At 40.1% G+C, this 27,145-nt stretch overlaps 2 protein-coding genes across 2 annotated transcripts in view; both read left to right on the top strand.

Annotated features, from left to right (window-relative positions):
- Positions 1–895: 895 nt before the first annotated feature.
- Positions 896–20,236, top strand: LOC139455643 (spermatogenesis-associated protein 22-like). The gene is made up of 10 exons (XM_071237199.1): positions 896–931; positions 1,335–1,482; positions 3,500–3,520; positions 4,327–4,452; positions 5,021–5,189; positions 5,916–6,360; positions 10,254–10,407; positions 17,540–17,640; positions 18,976–19,016; positions 20,086–20,236. The coding sequence occupies exons 1-10, from the start codon at positions 926–928 to the stop codon at positions 20,234–20,236; spliced, it is 1,362 nt and encodes a 453-aa protein (XP_071093300.1). The 5' UTR covers positions 896–925.
- Positions 20,237–23,844: 3,608 nt separating this feature from the next.
- The window catches only part of LOC139455642 (uncharacterized), a 42,037-nt gene continuing 38,736 nt past the window's right edge, over positions 23,845–27,145 (top strand). Inside the window, exons 1-3 of the mRNA XM_071237197.1 lie at positions 23,845–23,991; positions 26,197–26,287; positions 26,487–26,523. Coding sequence (XP_071093298.1) covers positions 23,845–23,991; positions 26,197–26,287; positions 26,487–26,523 — 275 coding nt within the window. The remainder of the gene's footprint in view (positions 23,992–26,196; positions 26,288–26,486; positions 26,524–27,145) is intronic.

The raw sequence follows: 27,145 nt of genomic DNA, 5'->3' as shown, positions 1-27,145 counted from the left end.
CATGTTTAATTAAATCAGAATATGTGGATGTATTTCTTATCCAAACTGTTCTGTTGAACGGAACTTACTGAATGTCCGATTCCCCAGCTGAGCTGGTGATTCATCATAAACAGACAACACTTATCCACGGACACAAGGATCCATGACTCAGCTCAAGTCAGTTTTGGGAAATACTGCAGTCTACCCTATCCCGAAATTGGGTATTCTTTAAGTAGGCCTGCTGCTAATACGTGTAGTACCTAGCTGCGGATGTGCTTGTTGATCTTACGCTCACGAATATCGAAAAATAGACCTAAAACTCGTAAAGAATGTATTGGTCTGTACCTAATGGCCAGGCCAGTGTCACGTAGGGACGTATACTGGTCACCAGTAATATATATATCTTTGGTGTTACGCGCTCCCGTGTCTTTGCGTTGGGGAAATAACATCAAAAACCATTACGGTATGTATTTATGTGCAGCCCCGCTGATTTGCTATGCTTTTTGGGGAAAAAATGTGCACTATGCTCAAGATAATATGGTACTCAATTCAAAACATAAGTCCAGTACATTAAATGAATATTTACAATTATTATCAGTTGCCTTACTGTGTATACATAAAGGCGCTTTTAATAAGGATTAAGTGTTGGGGGTGGGTAGGTGTGTGTGTGTGTGTGTGTGTGTGTGTGTGTGTGTGTGTTGGCTTGGTGGGGTGGGGTGGGGGATCCCCCATTATTAAATGAAAAAACCCAACCATGCCCACATTGATTTGGATGTTAAGATTAAATTACTTAAATTACATATCATGTTTCAGAAAGCACAACAACTGGCCCAAATGGACCCTCCTCTAAATAATAGATCATATCTATCGTAGGTGAAGCAACATCTGTCAAGTGGGCCAACATATTAATTATTGACACCTGTCTCAGGTATTTACACCACGGAACATGCAAGTGAGTATACTCTGATTGTTCCTAAAGCATGTTACATTGTGACAAGCTTGTTAAAAGTGCATGCATAGATTTGGAAGTTTCTATAAGCTCCCCTTTAAATTATGGTTATGAGTTGTTATTGCTCTTTGTCTTTCTGTCAGCATAAGACATGAGAAAATGCTCCCACGTCAAAGAATATAAATAATAAATAATCAAATCTGGTCTTACTTGTAGCCTTGAAAGTTCTGTTCTATAATATGAAATTGTAGGCCTTTTTACTATCAAACAGCCCACTCTAAATATGGAGTGTCATACAAATTACAATTTTATTATTATATCAGAACTTCGATCCCATTAAAGGAAAAGATTTGATTCTATGTAGATAGAAAGTACTCTCAGACTAGGAAAACCTTGCATGTTTCAGAGAGGTCAACATGGTGGCTCCTCCCGGCCTACGCCAACCCCCATCTTTAACCACAGGAAAAGACAGAGACAGGCCATGTTTGCTGATCCCATCAGTAACCATAGCAACACCCCATCCATGCCTACAGCAGCCCAGGCAAGCTATCCAGGTAGCACAGTGACAAACATTTCAGTGGTATTTACAACTCAGAATTTCAGTCATTTTGGAAATAGAGATACTTTCATCAGTTTCAGCCAAGCATTTATTATTATTATTAGATTTGATTCCTGATAACTAGAATTAACGAAGCAGATTTCTTTATAACTGTCGTACATTTTCTAGATCCATTTGTAAGAGGGCTGGTCGGGTAGGCTTGTGGTTAAAGCGTTCCCTTGTCACGCCAAAGACCCGGGATTGAATCCCGATATGGGTATGATGTGTGAAGCCCATATTTCTGGTGTTCCCCACCGTGATATTGCTGGAACATTGCTAATGCAGCATAAAACCATACTCAGTCACTCACTCTCTCACTCTCTTTGTAAGGGCTTTATTGATCACAAGACAATAGGTGGGAAGTTGTTGATCTATCTGTTACTTGCCTCTTTTCTTGATATAGCTTGTTTATGAATTATTAAAACAATTAGAACAATTTGTCAGTGGTCAAAATGAAATTAAAATGAGCCTCTTCCAAAAAAATCTGTTTTTGTAAGAATATGATTGGTCATCTTCCCGAGGCAAGGGAGTTAACTGACTATAAAAGTCCAGTTTCCACCCTTGCCGAACTAGGCTGGTATTATGGAGTTAAATTTTGGCTGGACTACTCGAGTCCATAGTCCAATCAAAATAGCGCTCAAAATCGAAATCCGGTTCGTAAACTGTCATGCAGATTTCGGTCGAATGCAGGATTTGCACAGCATGTGCACCGCCAACTCGTTGTCAACAGATATTTTCCATATTTTTTTAAGTCTTTAATCAAGGTGCTCAAGTGATTTGATGAATTTCGCGATGTAAGACCCGTTTTCTCACAATACAGATCTTGATTGTCGATTAGGTTGTCTTTACTGGGCGCCGCCATTTTGTTTGAAGCAAACACAAGTGATACGAGAGGTGGAATCTGATTTGTTCATAGGAGAGGCATAGAAGGGACTCAACTCGTAACAGCCGCTGGTGGCGCTACGATCGAGCCCAGGAATTTCAGCCTAGTTCGACAAGGGTGGAAACTGGACTTTTATTGTCAGTTAACTCTCTTGCCTCGAGAAGATGTTGATTGGTGTGATGAGGAAAGATTATTTAAAATTTTTGATTTTCTTTTTGGTATTTTTGTGAAATGGGATTCACACAGAATTTATATAGCACTTGTTCACTTTGGAAAAAAGTCACACATGCATGGCTTGGAGTACCTTGGAAGCTTGGAATAGCATTGTGGCAAACTATTATGGATCAGAGACCATAATCTGCCCATCTTAGTCAGACCAGGAAACAATGTGTTTTATTTTTCTCTCCAACTCAGGTTTATCTGTCACAAATCAACCTTTAGGTTGGATTTCTTTTTATCTTCTTTTCTGCATTTATGTCCTTATATTCATTGAGACTGATTTGCTGGATACAAGCTGTAGGTAATAGTAACAATGAATAGTTTTCGTTATGTGTTTGTTTGCAGTTTCTGGGTTCAATTAATGTTGGTTTTACTTCGAAAAGGTTTTAATCACCTGAGCTGGACAAATAGAATTTTGTATAAGAAGTTCCTTTTGGCTTCATTGCAACGTCATTGATACCATTGGGAGTCGATTGTGAGTAAGGAAAGTCTAATTTGTAAGATGCAGTGAACTTATCATGATCTTCATTTGTTTACTGTAAATCGTGAAATTAATGCGTCTCTAAAAGAATGCGACCACTGGCCCCTAGCCAAAAATGTGACTCAATATGAATGCGACACCCCCCTCCTCTTCAGCTTCAGTGTATTTATATCTAATTAGAAAATGTCCTCTGTCAGGTTTACAGGAGAATCCTCACACTATTCCAACCTTACATTAATTCAATCACGCACCAAATAACAGTGCTTATTAGCCCTGAGTAGAGTACTTCTGCTTAAACAATACATGTGGGCTGGCTCGTGTTGGCCTTTGTCATAGTCGCAAAAAACATAGACACTGTGTTGTGTGGGTGGCGTCTGTCTGGAGTTGCAGGTGTGACAAGTGATGACGTAAGTGAGTAGAACTCTTGTCTTGACTCCAGCAGTGACAATTCACAGGATGTAATTAGTGTTTAAATGACATTGTTTATAAACTACTGGAACTGGAATACATAGCTGTTTGTTTTCAGCGTATGTTTAAGTTGGTATTTCTGCTGTCCAAAATGTCTTATTGTTGATATAAATGCGATGTTTAATAATGCATTCTTCGCTTATTAATTCACTCTTGCCTTAATTTCAAGATTTACAGTATGTCTTACTTTAAAAAGAACCTGGATAAAATCGTGAGTCTAAATTGCTTTGGGATAATTGAAAGGACCAGTTATCCAAAGATTTGTTTTCCAAATTTGCCTCAGATGTGCCCAAATCCCATGATCATGTGTCCAGATCATATATTAGTCTTGATTATCAGATGATTCTTGGTTTGTCAGCACTATACCCATGCTTGTGGGTTTCACCAAAGTGTTAAACATATTAGGCCTTCATAACTTAAGGTGTTCGGTACCAAATAAGTTGACTCTATGACATAGCTGAAATACTTAGTCAGTCATTGTTCAGTGACAGTACTTCAACTATAATCTGAATATTTATTTATGATTTGGCTGGTCCAGTTGTACGCAACACTGAAATTTACTGTGCAGAGTTGTTCCCCTTAGTAGTGATATAATATGCTGATTGTTAGTTTGAATCCCAGAATCCCAGATCATATACTGGATTACTTTGGGCTATCCCCTTCATTTAGCTGACATGTTGTGCCATGGCTGAAATACTGTTCAAGCTACACTAACACTATCTCACTCACCATTCATGTTTGTCTCCTAGATTTAATGCCTGTAGGGGGGTTCCAAGCTCAAGGAAGAAGACTGCAGACCCCGTCAACAAGTGCCTATGGTGATTCTTACTCGCCTGCTCATAAACAGAGACACTGTGTTTCATCAGGTGCTGGAGGTAGGAACATTGCAGGAATAGCAGGATTGGGGACAAAGTTGCAACTACTTTGGAGGATTGCCTGGCCCACACTATTTTTTACAGGCTCTCAGGATATACTTGGGATATTGCTGACTGACATTGCGACAATATTCACTGACTCCCAATGCCTTGAAAAAGTAGGTTGTGCTCTGGTGGTTCAAAATCTCTGCATTTCATCATTTCCTGTGTTGCTTGTGGTGCCATTGTAATATTGCCAAAAGTAAGACGTTATCAGAGTTAGAAGTTGGCACTTGTCCTGTAGTCCTATCATAAGGACTAGTAGAAATATGTCATTTTTAAGGGATTTGTTATATGTTAATAATTATCATATATAGGACTAGTGTACTTAAAATATTAGTTTCTAACACTGGTTATATGTTTTCTTTATTTGTGGATGGCAATAGCCATTGGTTCATTATAGATATGTTTAGCAATAAAACAAAACTTTATATCTCCTTCATTACAGCTAAATGCAAAAACAAGAGTAAACTGTAATTTTGCTTCAAGGTACATGTTACTTTGAAGGGTAATTTTGTTTTTCCTCAAGGTGCAGGTGGTGGTAGAGGAAGTATTGCACCATCATCAGTCCCCACTCCAAGCTACCACAGCAACAACAACTACAGCAACAATAACAACATCACAAACAACACTGTGAAAGTAGGTTGGGGACACCAAGGCAGTCAGCAAGCAGTTCCACCCAAAGATCAGACAAACAGGTAAATGAGAATGATATTATTACTCCCTCTTAGACAGTGTTGTTTACTATGTACAATGAGTGAATGAGTGCAATGATCAGAAGCATATTTAACAGGATTAGAAAATAGTTTTTTACTTGTCCACATCATTATCTGCTACAGAGTTGCCATCTACCTAATGGTAAGAGAGGTCGTCCATGGGGAAATGTAGCTAGTCTTTTCCTGTATTTTTATAGTCTCAGACTTGCAGACTTGTGTCATATTATCATGTTGATACCAGCATCATGTAAGGTCCAGGTACAAATCTTGATGGGCAGTTACGTTCCTTAAGTCAACTGATTGGCCATCTTTGTGTAATTGTCATAATGTTTAATGTCTAATAAAGTCAGTTAGAAAGTACAGGCAATACTAAAATAAAACTACAAATTGTCCTGGTATTATCTCTTGTGTGATATTAAAAATGTTTTGTTTCTTCATTACATTTTGTTTGTACATAAGGCATATGTTTGGGCACCAACATATATTGTGTGTGTTCCAGCAGAAAGTTGGGTATCTTAAAACTGTGTTAGGTGTATTATATTGCAGTGTTAGTAACACCAGTCACCAAATATACAAAAGGAATATTAGCCCACCTCTCAAATTGCAACTATATGTTCCATATATGTCTTTGTCCCAAGTTTGGAAACTTACCTACATTCAAATATATTGTTTAAGGCCTACAATGTCATAATTATATCATTTTGAAAGGACTGGTAGAGGTGGAAGTAGTTCCTTCTCCAGGAACACTCAGCAAAACTCCACCAACAGCCAACTCCAGTTCCAGGCTAACCAGCAGCCATCCAGAGGCAATTATAACCAGCAGCCCTCCAGAGGCAATTATAACCAGCAACAGAACAGGAACCCAAACCCAGTAAGAGGGCACAATCCCCAGCCCAGAGGGGGTGGTGTGTGGAATGCAGGAGCAAGCAACTGTAACTATGACCAAAGCCCTCACCAGTACAACCATCAAGCAGCTTTGGCCAGCATGGGTTATTCCAAGGGTTGGGGAGGAGTGCCACCCATGCCCACTGCACTCCAGGCTGCATCCCCCCCTCCTCCTGGGAGTCTGTTGATGGATTCAAGAGGTGGCGTCCACACAGGGTTTGGTCAGGAGTTGGCCTGTGCAAGTTCAAGATCAAAGGATGTTTCAAAGGTAGACACCCTGATAAGTAATGTTTATGTGGTCTTAATAATAGTTTATCAGGCAAACTTGCATGAAGAGAATATCTTCATTAACCTCTGATTTATTGAAAGTTAGCTCCATGGGAATAGTTGTAATTTTAAATAAAAAATTGTCATCATTCTTGAAATGAAATAGGGCTAATTGCATGTTGAGGTTCATGATAAGGCCAAACTTTTTTTTACTTGCTTTACGAATCTGCTATTCGACTGTTAATCTTGTTGAAATGTAAAAAACAAATTTGTTTATCCTATCGATAAGCTGATAGCATGTAGTACCAAAAAAATATTTTCTAAACAAGGTCCCACTGAAGTTGATGTATGATAAACATGAGAGTAAAAAAATGCAGCTGTTTTGTAGTCTCTCCTCCCACATTAAACCATTCAACACCAGTCAACCTCTAGTAACGGAGAAAAGTGAACAATAAATTGAATTGGCTTTTTTGTCCCACCTACTGACAGGAAGTTTCCAGTGAACCAAGTAGGAAAGCAAATTTTACAAAAATGTGCCCTAATATTAATACGCAGAGTGTAGGTACTAGTTTTGAACTGCATTCTCATGTCACAAAGCAATGTTGATGGTACAACTATTCTAAGTCTAAGTATTGGGTATATTATGTCAATCTCAGTGCTAACATTGCTTTGTTGAATGGGTCTGTACATATACATTTACTGGAAGAGAAATAAGTTAAAACAGTATTATGTGCCAAACTAACTTAACAATGTTTAAGTCAAGAAAGTAAAACACAAAGTAGGTAAAAAATATATATACTATATTGTTCATTAATATCATAAGCCATAACATTGTGGCAAAAAAGTAGGGGATAGTGGGAAGACATATCTTCTGATCTATATGGTTTATACCTAATAACATATTCAAAGTGTATATCAAGAGATATGTACCACTGTTTATATTAAAGACCCATAAACATCCGGGTTAGAATTGGTCTTCAGCAACCCATGCTTGTCGTAAGAGGTGACTAACGGGAACCTGGTGGTCTGGTTCACTGACTTGGTTGATGCATGTTATCGTTTCTTAATTGCGCAGATCAATGCTCATGCTGTCAATCACTTGATTGTCTGGTCCAGATTTGATTATTTACAGACCGCCGACATATAGCTGGAATATTGGGAGTGCGGCGTTAAACAACAAAGAGAAAGTATATGTTGAAGGATACGGCCAATGGGTGTAACACTGTGCCACAATACAAATAATATATCTTGAAGACAAGTAGCAATTTCAAATGATACACAGATATATGAGGTTGTAAATTTGCAGTCAGCCACTAAACCAGAGCCTGAATCTAGAAAAATTCTATGCAGAACAACAAAAGTTCCTGTGACATTGAATAAGATTTAATGCAAAGTTTTGTTTTTTACCAAATCTGAAATAATTTTGGTTTGCAAGAGATAAAAGACTCCTGTAAGTGTACAAATGGTTTAATTTGTCATACTGACTTCAGAAAATGTGTGATTTCATAAAAAAGATGAACATGCCAAAATGACAATTTACAAATCAATAGCGTGTGTGTCCAGCTCTGGTTACAATGCAAGCAACACATCTTCGTCTCATGGAATGGACCAGGTGTTGCACAAAGTCCTGTGCAATATCTGTCCATATCTGCTGGACCATATTTCGAAGTTCCTGGAGTGTCTGTGGAACACGTGGTTGACGTCAAAGGCGCCGATCCATGTCCTCCCACATGTGCTCGATTGGTGAGAGATCAGGGGAGCGAATTGGCCAGGGGATGACATTCACGTTGTTTTGTTGTTGAAGAGAATCCCTAACATGTCGAGCAATATGAGGCCGGGTGTTGTCGTGTTGAAAGGTAATGTCTGGGCCATGACAACGCAAAAACAACAGGGCCGATGATCTTGTCGCGTTAGCCCTGTCCATTGAGATTTCCCTCTACCACTATCAAACGGGTCCTCTGTCTTGCTGTAATCCCTACCCATACCATTACGCTGCCGCTCCCAAACCGATCTTCTTCCATGACACAATGATTGACGTAACGTTCACTTCGACGTTGGTACACTCGAATCCGTCAATTGCTATGGCTGAGGTGAAAACGATACTCCTCAGTGAATAGAACTTGTCCCCACTGCATGGCCGTCCAGCGTAGACCCTGTTGGCACCACTGTAGACATGCTGGACAGTGGTTTCCTCTCAAAATGGGACGTCTGGCGGGTCTTCTGGCGACAAACCCTGCACATCTGAGGCAACGATGTACGGTTTGTGAAGATATTCGTCGAAGGCCAGAGATGCTTCTTGCAGTCACTGTTGCTAGCTGGAATCGAATACAGTTGTTTTGTCGATTATTGGTTACGTATGGCCTGCCACTCCGAGGATGGAGTCTGTTGCCAACGTTGCCATAAACACCAAATGGTGTTTCTGTGGACGTTAAATTGTCTTGCAACATCACGTTGACTCAATCCTGCATCAAGCATACCAATGGCTCTCAGACGCTCATTTTCGGATAGGCATGGCATTTTGTAATGTTGAATAATTGCTTAATTTTGATGTTTTACTGAGTGGTTGTTGTCAGCACGATGCTAAACAATGCATATGGAATCCCGTTAACGCACATGTTTTTATACCCATTCTTGGGTAGGGAAATGCATGGGGCTTGCATAAAAGTCAACTTTTGCATGGAATGCATGCTTTTCTGTAGCAGTTGCGTTTTTGTGACTTCATTCCATACATGTTCTACAATACTGAAAACCAAACTTTACTTCTTTGAAAAATACACTAAAATATTGGTGTCACAGGAACTTTTGTTGTTAAGTATACTTGGTTTAGTAAGCTCTACTAATAAAGTCCATATAATACACATAAATTTACAGAAACGTTTTCTAAGAGCCAAGTCTGTACTAGTAGAATTAAAGGTTTTGGGCGCTGAATAAACTTATTGATTGTAAAGTACTACTTTCTCCTGCATGTACTCAAGTCTACTGCTATCCAACACTCACTAGTCATGAACATGACAAGTGTAGCTTGTTCACATGTACATGTATAATGAAGTATGTATGACATCACAAGAAACCATTGTTGCTGCCTTGTTGCAATGTAGACACGGCTTATTGCAATATGTTGGAGGGTGTGAAATTCCTTCTGTTAGTGTGCCAGTGACATGGTTACGACCATAATGGCACTGTTAAAATAAGTTTGTAGGACATCATTTATAGCCAGTGTTAATTAATTCTCAAGTAATCTTGCTAAACATGCAAACTGTACTTATGGAACCAGCTTGATGCGCAGTGTAAAATCAGGATTCATAGATTGAATAGGGTGTCATTAAATTCAAGGAAAAACTGTGTATTAGTTTAGAGATGTCACAAGTCACCAATACATGATGCATCAATAATATTCACAAACAATGCAATATACTATACACACCTGTATCAATTCATACTTTAATCCTGTATTGATTCATATTTTAGTCACATGTCATTTCACACATGGACCCATTCATTCATATTTCATTTATCTTATTTCAGGCACATGTTTGAGGTATTTCACGAACAGGGTTTACCTATCTAATAATAGAAAATACTTATGATGTCATCACAGTTTTATGTTGAAAGTATTGATTGAAATGAGACATTTTATATCAAATATGAAAGCAGATAATGAGGAAGTTTCAAGCCTTGTTAATAGTGTTTATGCCCTATTTTATACCTAATGGTGCAATGGCATTCACTGAGGTGTAAAATGTCTTGTTGACACTCTCCTACTACAAAGTGCACTCCTGGACATTGTTGTTAGTGCCCTGTGGCACACTCGGAAACATTGTTCTACCTGTATTGGAATGTATGTTGTAACTGGAAGTACTCATCCCTGTTGTGTGTTGTGCAAATCAATTTCAGTTCCATCAGGCCTCAAGCAGCAAGCCTTCAAAGCAGGCTGACAAAAAGGGTAAACACCAGGCAGGTTTGAGGGTGCTGTCTTCAAGTGTGGCCATGGTAAAGAGGTCTGCCCTGCTCACTGATCAGTTGGGACCTCACATGCTGGAAGTGTTTGGTGAGACTTCCTAAAATGGATATTTTTCCAGGACAAGTCCCATGGGGATTCCAGTTTAGAATAGCTCACCTGTAACCTATGGAGGTTTTATTAGGCAACTTAATAACTTGGGAGGTCAGGCTGAGTGACTTGGACCAGACAATCGAGTGATCAATGTTTTGAACAATGATCCAAACCTTCAGGGTACGATGGATCACTATCAACCATGGTCACCATGTCTGACAAATTCTCGCCTCTTAAGGGGCTGTTGGGTAGCCTAGTGGTTAAAGCATTCGCTTGTCACGCCAAACACCCGGATTCGATTCCCGACATGGGTACAATGTGTGAAGCCCATTTGTGGTGTCCTCCGCCGTGATATTGTTGGAATATTGCTAAAAGCGGCGTAAAACCATACTCACTCACTCACTATTTACAATTTTTGCTATCAAATCAAGAAAGCTAATGCTTCATTGACAACACAACAATATATTCAGTTTCATACTTCAATAGACTTTGACATAATATACGGTGTACTGAAATGTTGAAATGGACGTGTAACTATTGACAGAAGAGAAGGCTGAATATCCACATTGTTCAATGGGTAATCTGGTATGTGTCAGCTGAGCTGAGGTTTTAAATTAATGGCATGTATACCAAATGATAGTGTTATAACACTGTGTATAGATATACCTGTAAAATATTAGGGTTTTGTTTGATATATTCTGATGGTAAACAGAAGTCGTTCATGTAATGTAATCAGTGGTTCGGAAAACGTTGTTACGTAACGCACGTGCAATGCGTGCTCGGGCTTGGCTACCGATTGTCACTGGTGGTCTGAGAAATAAACGAAGTGGGAAGTTGGCAGGTTGTCTCTTGGTTATTGAAAGAACACTACAATTTTGGCGACGAGGATGGGATTCTACATGTGTGGTACCAAGAAGACCAATCTGTAAGTTGGTGACGAACATTCGCTCTGTGTTAATGGGACTGATAGCGCTTGTTGTAGTGTGCGCTGTGCTGTTAAAAATGGCGTCCTCGACATATGGTCGAATGGAGGAATTTTCAGTGTCTGAAAATGCAGACTGGGTTGAGTATATTGAAAGACTTAATCAGTATTTCGTCGCTAACGATGTTGAAGATGCCGGGAAGAGGAAAGCGATATTGCTTACCGTAGTAGGTAAGGAAACCTACTCCCTCATGAGGACTTTAGTCTCACCGGCAAAACCCGCTGACAAGTCATATACAGAATTGGTTGATGTCGTTAAAAGCCATGTGAATCCCAAACCATTAGTTATCGCTGAAAGATTCAAGTTTTATCAGCGAAAACAACGCTCTGGTGAATCAGTGAGTGCATTTATGGCTGAACTACGCAAACTGAGTGAACATTGCGATTTTGGTGGATTTCTTGATGATGCAATGAGAGACATGTTTGTGTGTGGACTCGCTGCAGCAGCTATGCAGCGTAGATTGCTTGCTGAGAAGGATTTGAACTTAAAGAAATCAATGGAAATATCTTTGAGTATGGAAGCTGCGAATAAGGAGACCAATGAGTTTAGTCATAAAGTGAATGTACTAGTGAAGTCTGACAAGAACCGGAAGTATTCAGATAAGCAAGTTGGATCGATGTCTCGGGATAACCGTGAATGTTGGCGCTGTGGAAAGAAAAACCACAACAGTGAAAATTGCTATTACAAGAAAAGCATATGTCATATCTGTCAGAAGCAAGGACACATTAGCAGGAGGTGCCATGAGAAACCACAGGAGAAGGCCCATAAACCAGAAAAACTTAAGAAAAAATCATCCAAAGTCAGGTATATGGATTCAACAGTGGAACATGAGCTACCTGATGGCAGTGATGAGGATGCAGACTCTTATGAGGACACATTGAGTAATACTTTATTCACTGTAAAATCTATTGCAGGTGATAAGCCCATCTACATTCCTATGTGTGTTGAAGGGTCAAACATTTCATTGGAGTTGGATACTGGAGCTGGAGTAACTTTGATTTCGGAGGAGCAGTACAAGAAAGATTTTAGGCATATTCTGCTGAAAACCACCAACCTGCCTTACTTGGAGACTTATACTGCAGAAAAGTTACCTGTTTTGGGAAAAATACAGGTGGATGTTGACTATAATGAACAGTCTATCACTTTACCTGTATATGTGGTGACAGGAAGTGGACCGGCGCTCCTAGGCAGAAACTGGCTATCTCAGATACAGCTTGACTGGTATTCCATTGGCAGAGTCAATACCGTGCGAGTTGACAATTCCCAGAAGGACTTGGAACAGTTGTTGTCAAAGTATTCAGCATTATTTGATGGCAGTTTGGGAACTGTGAAGGGTGTTAAGCTTCATCTGTCTGTAAAACCCGGAGCAAAACCAAAGTTCTATAAACCAAGAACTGTGCCATATGCACTGCAGGATAAGGTAGCTGAGGAATTGGATAGACTAGAGAAGATTGGGGTCATTGAGAAAGTGGAATATTCTGAATGGGCTGCTCCCATTGTACCGATACTCAAACCTTCAGGCGCTGTGAGGATATGTGGGGATTATAAGCTGACAGTGAACAGAGACTTGGAGGTGTCTCAGTATCCTTTGCCTGTGCCAGAAGATTTGCTCAACCAACTGAATGGTGGGACGAAATTCACCAAATTAGACCTATCACAAGCCTATCAACAAGTGTTACTTGATGAGGAATCTAAGAAATATGTGACTGTGAACACCCATAAGGGCCTTTATCGTTATACACGATTACCCTTTGGGGTCGCTTCAGCCCCTGCTTTATTCCAAAATGTCATGGACCAGGTATTACAGGGTCTTCCAGCAACTGGCGATTTCATAGATGACCTGTATGTCACTGGTAAAGATGACAGTAAACACCTGAAGCACATTGATAATGTGTTTGAACGTTTGGATTCTTATGGCATCAAACTAAACAAGTCGAAGTGTACTTTCCTGCAACCATCTATGGAGTACCTTGGTTTCAGGGTGGACAGTCAAGGTATTCATCCGACGGAATCCAAGATTGAAGCAATCCGAAATGCACCGCGACCAACAAATCTGACAGAACTACAATCCTTTTTGGGGTGTGTGAACTATTACCGGAAGTTTATACCAGATATGTCCACAGTGTGTGCACCATTAAATAAACTTCTGCAAAAAGGAACAAAGTTTCATTGGGACAGCTCGTGTGAGAAAGCCGTTCAGAAACTGTGTAAGCATTTGACTACATCTGATGTACTAGTGCATTATGACCCAAAACAGCCTCTGATCTTGGCGGCTGATGCATCTCAGCATGGTTTAGGTGCAGTCATTTCTCATGATACAAATTCTGGGGAACGACCTATAGCGTTTGCTTCACGAACTCTGACAGCCGCTGAAAAAAACTACTCTCAAATTGAGAAAGAGGCTTTGGCTATCATTTTTGGAATCCAGAAATTCCATAAGTACTTGTATGGGAGACATTTCACCCTGTTTACGGACCACAAGCCACTAACAAGTATTATTGGACCTAAAACAGGAATTCCTGTACTTGCTGCATCAAGACTGCAGAGGTGGGCCATCCAGCTATCAGCTTACACTTACGAGATCAAGTATAAATCCACGAAACAAAATGCTAATGCAGATTGCCTTTCCAGATTACCATTAGCAGATACCGATGGTCAGAAATCCACTTCACACACATTTTGGACACGAGAAGCTACTTCAGTGCATATTGCTCAGCTAGATAATCTGCCTGTTACATCCAGAGACATATCAGCTGCAACTGTACGAGACAAAGTGCTATCTCGAGTGAAACATTTCACTGTTTGTGGTTGGCCTTCAGTAGGAGATATTTCTCCTGAATTCCTTCCGTGTTATAGAAGGAAGGACGAGTTGACATGTGAAGAGGGCTGCTTACTTTGGGGAGTGAGAGTAGTAGTACCCACTCAGTACCGAGTTGAGATTTTGGATAATCTTCATGACTCTCATCCGGGGATTGTTCGCATGAAATCTCGAGCAAGGATTCATGTGTGGTGGCCTAATTTGGATACGGACATAGAGCAGCTAGTAAGAAACTGTGCATCTTGTCAAAGTGTACAAACGGTCCCACCTACAACCAGACAGAATCCCTGGATCTGGCCTTCCCGTCCTTATCAACGGATTCACGTTGACTTTGCTGGCCCCTTTATGGGTGAGAACTTTCTTATTGTGGTGGATGCTATGTCCAAATGGCCTGAAGTAGTTCAGATGAAATCAACAACAACAATAAGTACCATAAATGTTTTGAGAAAGCTCTTTTCTTCTTATGGCCTTCCCGATCAGCTAATCTCTGACAATGGACCACAGTTTACCTCTCACGAGTTCAAGACCTTTCTGAAGAAAAATGGAGTAAAACATATTCTGTCCTCGACGTACCACCCAAGCTCAAATGGTGAGGCAGAACGATTCGTGAGAACGTTTAAGACTACTATGAAATCCATGAGGGCATCTACGTCTACTCTTCAACAGCGACTGTGCAGATTTCTGCTGTCCTACCGAACCACACCTCACAGTACAACGAAAACAGAATTGTTCATGGGGAGGTGTATTCGTACTCGACTCGACTTGCTGAGACCAGATCTTGCTTCTTCAGTTCAAAGAAAAGTGTCTCCGAAAGTGGATGCTGGGAGGCGTTTCGAAGTTGGCGACCCAGTCCTGGTGAGGGACTACAGGGGACGTACCGAACAATGGCTCCAGGGGGTTGTACTAAAAGCATTAGGTCCTGTGACTTACAAGGTTCAGGTAGAGAACTTTGAGTGGAAGCGCCATGTTGATCAGCTAATAACTATGCCAGGTACGCCTGATCTATCAGTAACATCCACTACTGAGGACATAACAATCCCTGATAGGTCTGAAAGTGCGCCAATGTCTGGGGTAGAGAAGATTCCAGTTGAAAGTACCAAGGGGTCATTTCCTGGGGAAATCAGGGTGGAGAGTGTTCCACCTGGGACAAGGCACCCAGAGGCTGAAATTGTACCTGTTACAGAAACAGCGACCCGAAGATATCCTGTTAGGGAGAGGAAGAAACCAGATAGACTGTCTTATTGAACTGTTAGTGTTACCTTAACACTGCTGGGATCTTAAATACCTGAGTCACAGACCTTGTACCATTCCTGTCATAGTTACCTCGTATAGTGTATTCGTGTGTTGACACTGGATTGAGGTATTGACCTACTGACCACATCTTAGGTCAGTGTGACATTTGTGTTTCAACGATAAACATTGATTTGGATACTTTGCTTATGAAACGGCAGTAAGATCGTACTATTATTTCAGGTTACGTTATGTTTGTATATTTTTCAGGGGGAAAAGTGTAAAATATTAGGGTTTTGTTTGATATATTCTGATGGTAAACAGAAGTCGTTCATGTAATGTAATCAGTGGTTCGGAAAACGTTACGTAACGCACGTGCAATGCGTGCTCGGGCTTGGCTACCGATTGTCACTGGTGGTCTGAGAAATAAACGAAGTGGGAAGTTGGCAGGTTGTCTCTTGGTTATTGAAAGAACACTACAATACCTTGCTCAGATATTACTCTAGGATACAAATTAAATGTCTACCATCAGTCACAACAGCACTGATATTTTTTTTCACAAGTGCTGTAAGAATGATGCATACCTATGCATAATTAGGTAGTTTATGTGGGTCGAATTCGAATACACATAAGAACAGTGGAAAGTATCACATGAACCAACCAGACTGGTGCACATGCAGGAGTGTTATACAATAGTACATTCATTCTTGCAGATTTAGAAACATGGAAATTTAGTTACTTGTTTCATATTTGTAAGTGTTTTGTCCCCAGTATATATATACAGAAAACATTTGAATAACTCTTTTTTAGATGCTGACTAACTGTCAAGGTGTATTCTATAGTGCAGTGGCATTAATTTCACTGAGCTTTGAAAATTAAGAGTTTGTTTGTCTGTAATATTCCAGTTTTAGGTTGTGAAAAAAAGAAATCAGTATACAAAATTCACATAAATCTCTGCTAAAAGCAAAGTTGATTGTAAAATTCCAACTATGTCATGAGCATATCTTTAGGAATTATTATGAAATTGTGATGACACACATGTTTGTATTATAATTTACATATTTTCATCTAACTTTATCTAAACAAATAATAATTTGCAAACAAAAGATTATCATTAAACATGGGTAGAATTATGTTTATCTTTCTTGTTTGAAGTGGTTTTCCTGTTGACACACCAGCCAATATGGAATCCGACGAGAGGGGCACATTTAGTCTACATTTGGCTTGTCCCTGAATGGCACGAGTTGGTCATGCATTGTATGATTTGGACTACATGAATGTTGTATCTTTGTTGCAGGATTTTTTTCTGCAAAATGTATACTGTATTTTTTGTGCTACATGTATGTTTTGAGACCTATTGTTATTTATGATCAAATTAAATTTTTTACATACATAGACATTTTGTCTGTATTGCATTACATATATATTTTGCTTTGCGTTTATCATTGCATGTCATGTGTTACATGCATCTTTCCTGCAACCTCGTTAAAATCAGATCTAGGTTCACGCTGCCGCTAAACAAAGATCTGAGGACATCCCATTACAGGTCACATCAGAGCGAACTTTGACGACCATGGAAACGACTAACAAGAAGTCGACATCAGCCAATTAGAAAGCGGCTTCCTCCAGCTTTACGGCACTCATTTCAACCTGGCGACTTCCATTTCAGACTACTCTTGAAAAATATGTTGACACCGATCTCGATTAAAATTTTGAAAACTGACAGAACGAACATTGTATGGCAGTGCTTCCCACGTACTGTGTAACGCCTCCTCTGTTCAAATGTTTATCCCATGGAAGCGAGAGATAGACGATAATTTTAACGGAATCAGTCGTACTCACTGTAACTGTCATTCGGAATAACCCGTCTTAACGTTTTCGAGGTTGCATGATTAGAAAATACATTCACTTTCATGATCTGGTAAGCGATGCTTTGAATGGTTGGATGAAAGGTCGTTCTGACGTGACCCTTAATGGGATGTCCTCAGATCTTTGTTTAGCGATAGCGAGAACTAAGATCTGATTTTTATGAGATTGCTCTCTTCTGTGACATAGTTGTTGTCTGTTTCCTTCAGGCATGTTTCCTTCGGTGTTGCAGGTGTGCTGGACTCAGCTGTCGTGACTGACAAGTCTGGAACTGGGAAGGAGTTTGTTCTGAGAGATGAGACTGATACAGTCCACTGCATTTTCTATGAAATTGTAAGTTTTCTATGTCGTTTAAGCGGCACTGACCAGGGAATCTAGATGTTGCTGGCATGAGCATTGGCCCATGTCATCAGTGTGCAAGGTAAACACTCAATCCTCATTTGTGTGTTCCTAGCATAAGCATGAGGTAGTGGAACTATTCTGCCTTGGAATTCCTATAAGGTTGGTTGGTTGGATTCATCGGTGTTTGGCTGAAAGCGGGGCATTGTCACAGATTGTAGAAGCTGATTGAGACAAATAACTTTTGTGTCTTCTTGTCTTAACATATACAATTTCAGTAGATTTTAGTGGTAGTACAGTCAAACCACGCTTATGCAGACACTTGCATCTTCTCAAATATTGTCTGGATAAACAAATTTCTGGATAGCCGAATCCCTCTTGTCATCTGACCAGAGTTACCTCCCATACCAAAATTTTACAGGAGCAGAAAAGACATGTTATATAATGCATATGATTTTCATACGTGCGAAGAGTTAATAACAAACTTGGTCAATAAAAATGTGATTTTTACGATAAAACATCACGCACTATGATGATTTACCATTAGATTGCATGTACCCTACTGCTAAGCATTGTTATATATATGCAATGATTGAGAAAATACGTGTGCAGTTTCTCGTAAACTAAGCCAGAAATAGCAATCAACTGTACACATATTTTCTGCAACCAAATTTTGATAATTCTGCACACAATTCTGCAAACTTTACATTTACTGTTCATGCATTTCGTAGTGTTTGACTTTGTTTGACTTGTGGCAGGCATTTTTATAATAAATGTATCCATGGCTAGAATATCTTATTGAAGTGAATTTGAAGATCGCTAGGGTAAACATAAGAGATCTACACCTTCAGTAGGCAGTGATGCAGAAGTCAGCTTCTTTTCAAAACAAAATCAGGATTTTGATTTCATTTAATCATTTCTCAAAATGTAGAATATTAAAAAGATCGTTTGTCAATTTGTTTTTCTTTTTTTCCATATAACGTAAATGCCTCAAATAATTATTTTAAATTATTTAATTTATTCAATGCTTGATTCAAATAATGACTATTTGTTTCAATAAAACTATGCAGGTTTTACATGTTTCAAACCAGCTTTCGACTCACATGTTAAAATTCTGCAGTGTATTTGACGACCTCTGCTGCAGATAAATGCAAATTTCTTCATAAAAAGCTATTTTCTACAAAACAGGTACATTTTTGCACCCAGTTGGCAGTTCTGCAAAATGTTCTTCAACCATGGAATCACGGAATACAGAAGGGACTGATTTACATGATAAAACCTACATTGTACCTGGCCTTAAACTCACTCACTCACTTGCTTTATTTACAGGATAGAAGCCTTCCTCGACTGATAAGGGGACAATGGCAGAGGTATGTTACATATGGGCTTGGACTATGTGATCACATTTATACTCCTAGTAGCTGCAATTGTTAGAAAACAATAAGCAGGCACATGGAAAGGATGTTCCAATGTTCTTTTGTACATATTGTGCAGTTATGTTAGTTGATTGCTTAATGGCAATTTTATGTCATGTTAAACCCAATCAGTGGATCACAAACCAATTAGGATTTACAGAAATGAATGGTCCAGTAATAGAAAGATAGGTGTAGGTGACAATTATTGTCCAGAAACTGACAGTCAGTAATAGAGTTATAGGACCAGATGTCCCATATTGCCCTGAAACAGATGGGCCAGTGATAGATATATTGGACCAGGTGTCACGTATTGCCCTGAAACAGATGGGACAAGAATAGATATAGGACCAGGTGTCATGCATTGCCCTGAAACAGATGGGTCAGGAGTAGATAGATACATAGGACCAGGTGTCACATATTGCCCTGAAACAGATGGAACAGTAATAGATAGCTATAGGACCAGGTGTCATGTATTGCCCTGAAACTGATTGTGAGTGATAGAATATGGGACCAGGTGTCACGTTTTGCCCTGAACAGATGGGCCAGGAATAGATAGATATATAGGACCAGGTGTCACATATTGCCCTGAAACAGATTGTGAGTAATGGAATATTGGACCAGGTGTCACGTATTGCCCTGAAACAGATGGGCCAGTAATAGAAATATAGGACTAAGTGTCACATTTTGCCCTAAAACCTACAGCCAGTAATAGAAATAGACCCCTTTTTTTCTACAGCATTTGTGTTTGCTATTATTGTCATATAATTTCATGAGTCCATATTCTCTAAGTGAAAATGTATCTTTTAGACTCTTATCATGTTTATCATTGGTCAAAGTTGTTCTCAAGGTCACATTCTCAAAAAAAATAGAGAGTTTGTTCACTCAAGATGTGAAGTAGCAAGGACTGTAAAAGATATATATCATCACCAGGCTAACATCGTGACTGAGGTCCAGGTCAGTAATGATCTCATTCCTTGTTGCCATGTTAATTAAGAAGCTATCACTGCTTTTCTATCAACTCTAGATGTGTAGGCTCAGTGGAACACAAGAGTGGCAGACTCAAGTGTGTGTCTGTCAGGGCAGCTGGAGCTGAAGAAAAACATCTGGCCAAACTCGGTGAGCATCACATGGAACAACAGATGACCACAGGCAACAGGCGGACCACCGAGGAGTGAACGTGTCACACTAACAGATAGCATCAGGCAACAGGCGGACCACCGAGGAGTGAACGTGTCACACTAACAGATAGCATCAGGCAACAGGCGGACCACCGAGCAGTGAACGTGTCACACTAACAGATAGCATCAGGCAACAGGCGGACCACCGAGGAGTGAACGTGTCACACTAACAGATAGCATCAGGCAACAGGCGGGCCACAGAGAAGAGAACGTGTCACACATTCCAGTTTGAACAAAGACTCTACTACAAGGCAGCTGATGCAAAACTGTGTTATTGTATTTGAAAACATTCAAATGCCTGTTAGAAAAGCAAACTCTTTCAATGAGGAATCTGAGGGGTCGTTGTCAGCACGGGTGCTACAGATATGTACCCCAGGTACGTTTCTGTATACAGAAATGTACCATTGCCCAAATCAGAATACAGAAAGGTAGCCTAGGCTGAGTCCATTCCACTGCATTGCCCAAGTGCTTGACCGATTCATGCAACACATCTTGAATGCCAAACTGAGGTAAAACTCAACATGGCAGTACACATTCCAGCATGTTCTATAAAAACAGGAATACACAGTGACGGACATACTTTCTCTAATATTCCGCGCAGCATTATCTAGCTGTTATCAGATGAACTGGACCTACAACATGTTTTGGTTTCGGTTGAAGGAATATTGATTTGCCAGCTGTTAAGTGTACCAGGTACCTATGTGTATTCTGATTTTGGCTAGGGTTCATATCTGTGTGCAGGTACGTACATGGGCTAAATAGCTGTACCAATGCTGACAACGACCTCTTTAGCTTTTATCCATGACAGGATCACTTCATTGAACTACTAATTCTCAAAGAACTAAGTTTGCTTATTGTGTAAAGGTTGTCTTTATTGAACTGCCTGAACAATACTTTGAGAAGTTATTGTGTTTTGTCCAAATTTATATAAGGATTTAAATGTCATGAGGTCAAAGTCCATGACAAGCCATGACAGTCAAGGTAGAACCATCAATGGTCACATGACATGAACAAACTGCATGTACAACGGTTCCCTGTGGTCTAAGGTGATACAGTTCACTGAACAGAATTGCATCCCTTCGTAACTACAGGATCTGCTGTGTTAGAGGGTTCCATTTGCAGATTCTCCATGATTGTGATCATTGGTCTGTCAGCATCATACACATTGGGGTTTCACAAAGGGATAAACATCAGTACCTGAATCACTTCCGACTTCTCCCAACTACTCACTCACTCACTCTGTGTATAAGCAGCTCCTGGTGTTCAACTTCAGATTTTCGTTAATTACATTTTTCATTTCCGTGTTATTTGAAAGAAATATGTGGTATTTATTTGTAAACTGTGATCTACTCTGCCAAAACCAAATATTGTCATGTTATGTGTGACTCATCACCTATTGTTATTTATTGTTATTTATTGTTCACCAGATAATAAATTTGTTGTACCAAATGGTTTGGAAATGTTTTGCTTTACTTATGTGACCATATATTTAGGGATGTTAAATGTACATATATTAAAAGATTTATGGTTTATGTAAAGTCCAGATTTGCAAAAGAACCACATAATGACTAATGTGACAAACTTTTGTTCTTACTTTAGAAATGTTGAAGATTCTAATCAGAAACTGGCTGGGCCTTCACACTTTTGATATGCTGCATTGCAACACTTTGAAATTTTTAATAATATTTGTCTCTCAAACCAAAAATGCTGAAACATTTCTGACAATATGTAGAGGACCATAATATGGCTTGTATATATACAGGGCATGAAAACGAAAAATTACTTGGTTTTTTTTAAAAATTCAAATTATATACCATGCAAAAGCAGCTACTTAAGACACCTCAAGGCCAAGAATAGATAAGTGTTTTGTGTGATTCACTGCAATTCTTTCCAAATTCATTTTAAGCCTCATCTACAAGCAACGTATGATGATCTTATCTGTACAAAATATAAACTCGTGCAAAGACCATATCCAGCCATTTGTGCAAATGTGAACATAGAACGTAAGGTAACAGGGTAAGCGGTGCAAGGGACGTAACTCATGATACCTTGTATGCTTTCCCACAGAATAGGACCAAGCAACAAATGACAATAAAACTCTCAGAGTGTGAAAATATGCGAAGAAGTCCGCGAAAGTCCTGCTATATCATGGCGGCATGTGAATAAACTGTGCCAGGTAAACCAGTGGTAGATAACGAGCAATTATCCACGCAGCCCGGATTGGATGGTGCGCTATCATGAGGTTCATTCACCGTGTAACCGTCAGATCCTCATCACTGACTTCTATGTCAGGAATGGGGTACTGTTTGTTTGTTTGTTGTTTAACGCCGCGCTCAGCAATATTCCAGTTATATGACGGCGGTCTGTAAATAATCGAGTCTGGATCAGACATTCCAGTGATTGACACCGTGAGCATCCATCCAGGCAATTGGGATCGATGGCATGCATCAACCAAGTCAGCGAGCCTGACCACCCGATCCCGTTAGTTGCCTCTTACGACAAGCATCGTCGCCTTTTACGGCAAGCATGGGTTGCTGAAGATCTTTTCTACCCCGGATCTTCACGGGTCGATTGAGGTAATGAGAATGGAGACCTATACTTCCCCGGGATACCGCCATGAGGCTGCTTTCATCAGGCCGCACACCAGTGCCCCTAGGTTAATGTTGGTATATCTAGATCGATTGTAACACTGTCTTGTGAAATGGACCACTGTCTGCAGTTACCTACGGAATGTTTATGGGTAGTCCTACAAAGCCTGAAGTGTGTAGAACGTAAAGAAAAATTTAGTGCCGATATATTAAACGAGTCAGTTGGTATAATTACACTATGGATGCTTATTGTTTGTTTGTTGTTTAACGCTGCGCTCAGCAATATTCGAACTATGTGACGGCAGTCTGTAAATAATCGAGTCTGGACCAGACAATCCAGTGATCGATATCACGAGCTTTCAATCCACGTAATTTGGGATTCGATGACATGCATCTACTAAGTCACCCAATCCCGTTATTCGCCTCTTACGACAAGCATAGTCGACGTTTACGGCAAGCATGGATTGCTGGAGACCTACTCTACCCCGGATCTTCAGGATTTGATTATTTATTGCAGTCCAATACGTGTTTAAGTGAGCTTTTGCGCCTTTACACCACCAACCAGGACAGGGGGAACCAAGCAAAGGCTACATTCATGTTGAGATCGAACCCGGCCCTAGCTCCGGCTGAGGACATGGGATCCCCTTTGACATTATCTGAGCCGATAATCCTTAAAACAATCTTATGGTAGAGCACCCGCTTTGTCACCAGGCCGGTATACCCTTGTATGATCGATACTGCATGAGGTCACCTTGGTTTAGAGTGCTGACTGGGGAGTTTACCCCATCGAAGGTCCAATGTCCAGTCCCATATATCAGTCCTTGAAATGGCTGTTTTCCAAAACCCGTTTTAGGTCAAAGCTTTACCCTGATAAGAAATTGCTTTTGTAGCGGAGAACGGGTTCGTTTGTTTCAATCATTCACCCAAACACTTCATTTTGAAGTTGGTCCCACTCACTCTTGAGTTCCCACATTTCCCATCTGACCAGCAGCCATGTAAGACGCTGAAGACAACAGAATGGTCAACTCACACTTGTGTCTTGTTCTGCTTGTGTTGGTGTCCTGTGCTGCAGGCTCGCCGTTTGAAGATGGACACAGGCATTACTTCACCTACTTCTCCAAGTCTCAAGTTCTCGGCCTTCACAATTTGTCAACAATCATTAAGGTAGATTATCAAGGGCATTTTACAAAAGATGAAAAATTCAGAGAACGAGTCAGATACAGTGAAACCCCGTCAGACCGGTCGTTACCGTTCTAAGAGTAATTGACCATTGAAGATCCGGGTTAGAAATGGTCTTCAGCAACCATTGCTTTCCGTAAATAGCGACTATGCTTGTCGTAAGAGACGACTAACGGGATCGGGTGGTCAGGCTTGCTGACTTGGTTGATGCATGTCATCGTATCCCAGTTGCGTGGATCGATGCTCGTGATGTCAATCATTGGATTGTCTGGTCCAGACTCGATTATTTACAGACCGCCGTCATATGGCTGGAATATTACTGAGTGCGGCGTTAAACAACAAACATCATTACAAGGGCAATCTGTGATCTACAGGACTTGGTGGGGGCATAAGTATAATACGCCGCAATTCAAAAAGCAAAATTGATTTTTTTAGACGTGCCAGAAACGTATGATTGTGGGATCGAATACCAGCTCGCTTAGATGCCGTGTCTAGGTTTGACAGCGCTATAGCACTACACCGGTGCTTGAGTGTTTAAACCAAAGCGGCAAACATCTAAAACCTCCCTTTTCTCCCACATTTACCTGACACTGTTTAATCTTACTGAAATACTCTCAAAGCGGCGAAAAATCAAACTCACCCTCTCACAAATACCACTTTCTATGTTTTAGTTTTGTGAATAGTTACAAGAATAACAACATATTTTCATTATTTATGTGTTTGTATTAATTTTAAGTTCAGGTTCACGAGTCCGCGGACCCTACTTTCGCTTGCGTGGAATACAATATATTCTATTAATAAGGATCCAACCGACGCTATTTATTAGCGATCACGTGATGAAAACAAGTTATATTTGTATTCAGTTTTATTCCGACCACCAACCCTTTGGTGTTTCAGAACAAAAGCCGTACCAAAGTCTTTTTGATTTTCTTCGACTTGATCTGGAATTCAGTAAATGCCAATGTTTTCCTTTCTAGGGATATTTTATATATACACAGGGCCACGTATACGTTGTGTTACATCAATATCGGGTGCTTTCCCCATGTGGCGTGAATTGTGGCATCGGACCCGAACATGTAAATTGTTGTTCATGCTATCAACAAATGGTTTCCTGATTCAGGCTCTGTTATAAATTTTGTTGCTTAAATCGAGGTTGAACGAGCGTAAATCCCCAACTCCGTTGTAAACGCTCCATGTGACCTGGGTTAGAAAAGGCCCTCACCACTCTATCATCGTATCCCGACGGCGTAGGGCGTAGCTCATAATGTTGACCACTCGTGTATCTGTCCCAGAGTCGATGCAGGCGTGACATTGCTGGAATATTTCTGACTGCGGCGTAAAACAACAAACTATCATATATTCCTCACGTATAGCAGTGTTGTAGCCAGTAATCTCAGTCACTGTGAGTGAATGTCAGCCATATTCCTGCATGATCACGGCGAGGGACTCCAGAAATTGCCATCAGACATTGTATCCATGTGAGGAATCGAAACGGGCCTTTGTTGTGACGAGCGAACGCTACCCCACCGCCCCTCAGTAATGATTATTGTAATGCAGCTGTTGTAATGTCTTATTGCTAAGCCTGATATGTTCACGGAGTCATACAATTCTGCACTGAATTTATCTCTGAATTTATTGTTCGTAGACGAAAAGGTAATATTCGTTTTGTGATGTCCACAACGTATTTGCTGTACAGACCACCGAATTGGTATGAGTGCGGCTTTAGAATTATGACATTATTTTGAGTCCTTCAACGTGGTCGCGGTAACCTATCCTGGGTACATTTCATTTATTGCGCCCCCGACATTATTTTGCAGGAATATTTCTAAAAGCGATATTAGACAGAAGTCAAGGAGTGAAGATATTTCCACACCGCTTCAACAAACCCATCCACCATCGCGAATATGCATAAACGTGAACCCACTCTGACGCCCTTAGCTTGTGACGTCACAGATGACTACGGCGTTGCCGATTTTGTCAGATAACAGTGCTCGTGGTAAACATTTGTTACAACTCTGGAGAAAGGTAAATGCTGTGATGCCCTGAGCCCTGTTCCATGAAACAGTCCTCATCCTGACCCTTGACCATCACTTAGCATCTGCTGAAGCGTTATGAAACTATTAAAAGCTTGCTTTATTAATGCGTGTAGAATACACACTCTGACATTGTATAGCATCGTATATTATTCAGTTCCACGTGACGCCCGTGAACCAATCAGACGATGGCAGCATGAACCTCCTGATGATTGACAGCTTCGTACAACATTCCGATCAAGGATATGGTGAAATATGTTTTCAATTGTTAACAGTGCCTGTAAAACGTTTTTAGTTCTTCCGTCGGTCTTTGATCTCCCCTCCATTTTAACACAACGGACGAATTATCCATAAGGTCTAATCCTAATCCTGTAACAGTATCGATTACGAAACTGGTAAACTGCGTCCGGTCGATGATTGCTAATGTCATGATGATGTTATTTTCAGTGGACAATAACCCAAAGCACTGGGACCTGACACGGAAGTAAGTTCTCCATAAACACGTTTAACCATCGTTCAGAACCAATATATATAATATATAAAAAAACTTTCAGCATTTTGCAACGAAACGTGGCATATGTATTGCCCATCAGCGTAGCTGGTGCCTTTTATATCTTGAATTCTTCGTAAACTTTGTTTCTTACGTTTCCATGGAAACAATTTAGATTTAGTCTCAAACAATTATTGGCTTCGTTTGAGCAAAAACCTCTCAAACTAATACATAGGTTTGCATGACACTAAACATATTAAAGGAACACATACTGAACTGGTGCGTTTTCATATTTTTCAATTTTTGATTATTTTAATTTCTTGTGTTTCAATGGAAACAAGTTGGACTTGTCTCAAACAAGTAGCGTTTGTTTCCCGCCAAGACTCTACAGCTAATGCACATTTCTTCATGAAACCATTATCTTTCATGTCTATAATTTTCTATTTTTGTTTTTCGGATTTGCAAACACATTTACAGTAACAACTTGAACTAATGTATCCAAAAAAACGAAGGGTAGACATATGATTTTGTTTGAATGAAAACAAATTCTAGTTTAGAATGATTTCACTTGGCACGGTATCGACCCGATGAACGGTCATTGACCTGGGGATACCAC

Source organism: Haliotis cracherodii, unplaced genomic scaffold (assembly GCF_022045235.1).
Source record: "Haliotis cracherodii isolate W230 unplaced genomic scaffold, xgHalCrac1.p SCAF_11, whole genome shotgun sequence".
NCBI lineage: Eukaryota > Metazoa > Mollusca > Gastropoda > Lepetellida > Haliotidae > Haliotis > Haliotis cracherodii.
This window is presented reverse-complemented; position numbering and strand designations above follow the sequence as displayed.

Coding starts and splice junctions, on each gene's coding strand:
- LOC139455643 (XM_071237199.1), top strand. Junction 1,483..3,499: donor AGCCCAGGCAAGCTATCCAG/GTAGCACAGTGA, acceptor CTGGAGTTGCAG/GTGTGACAAGTGATGACGTA. Junction 17,641..18,975: donor ACTGCATTTTCTATGAAATT/GTAAGTTTTCTA, acceptor CTTTATTTACAG/GATAGAAGCCTTCCTCGACT.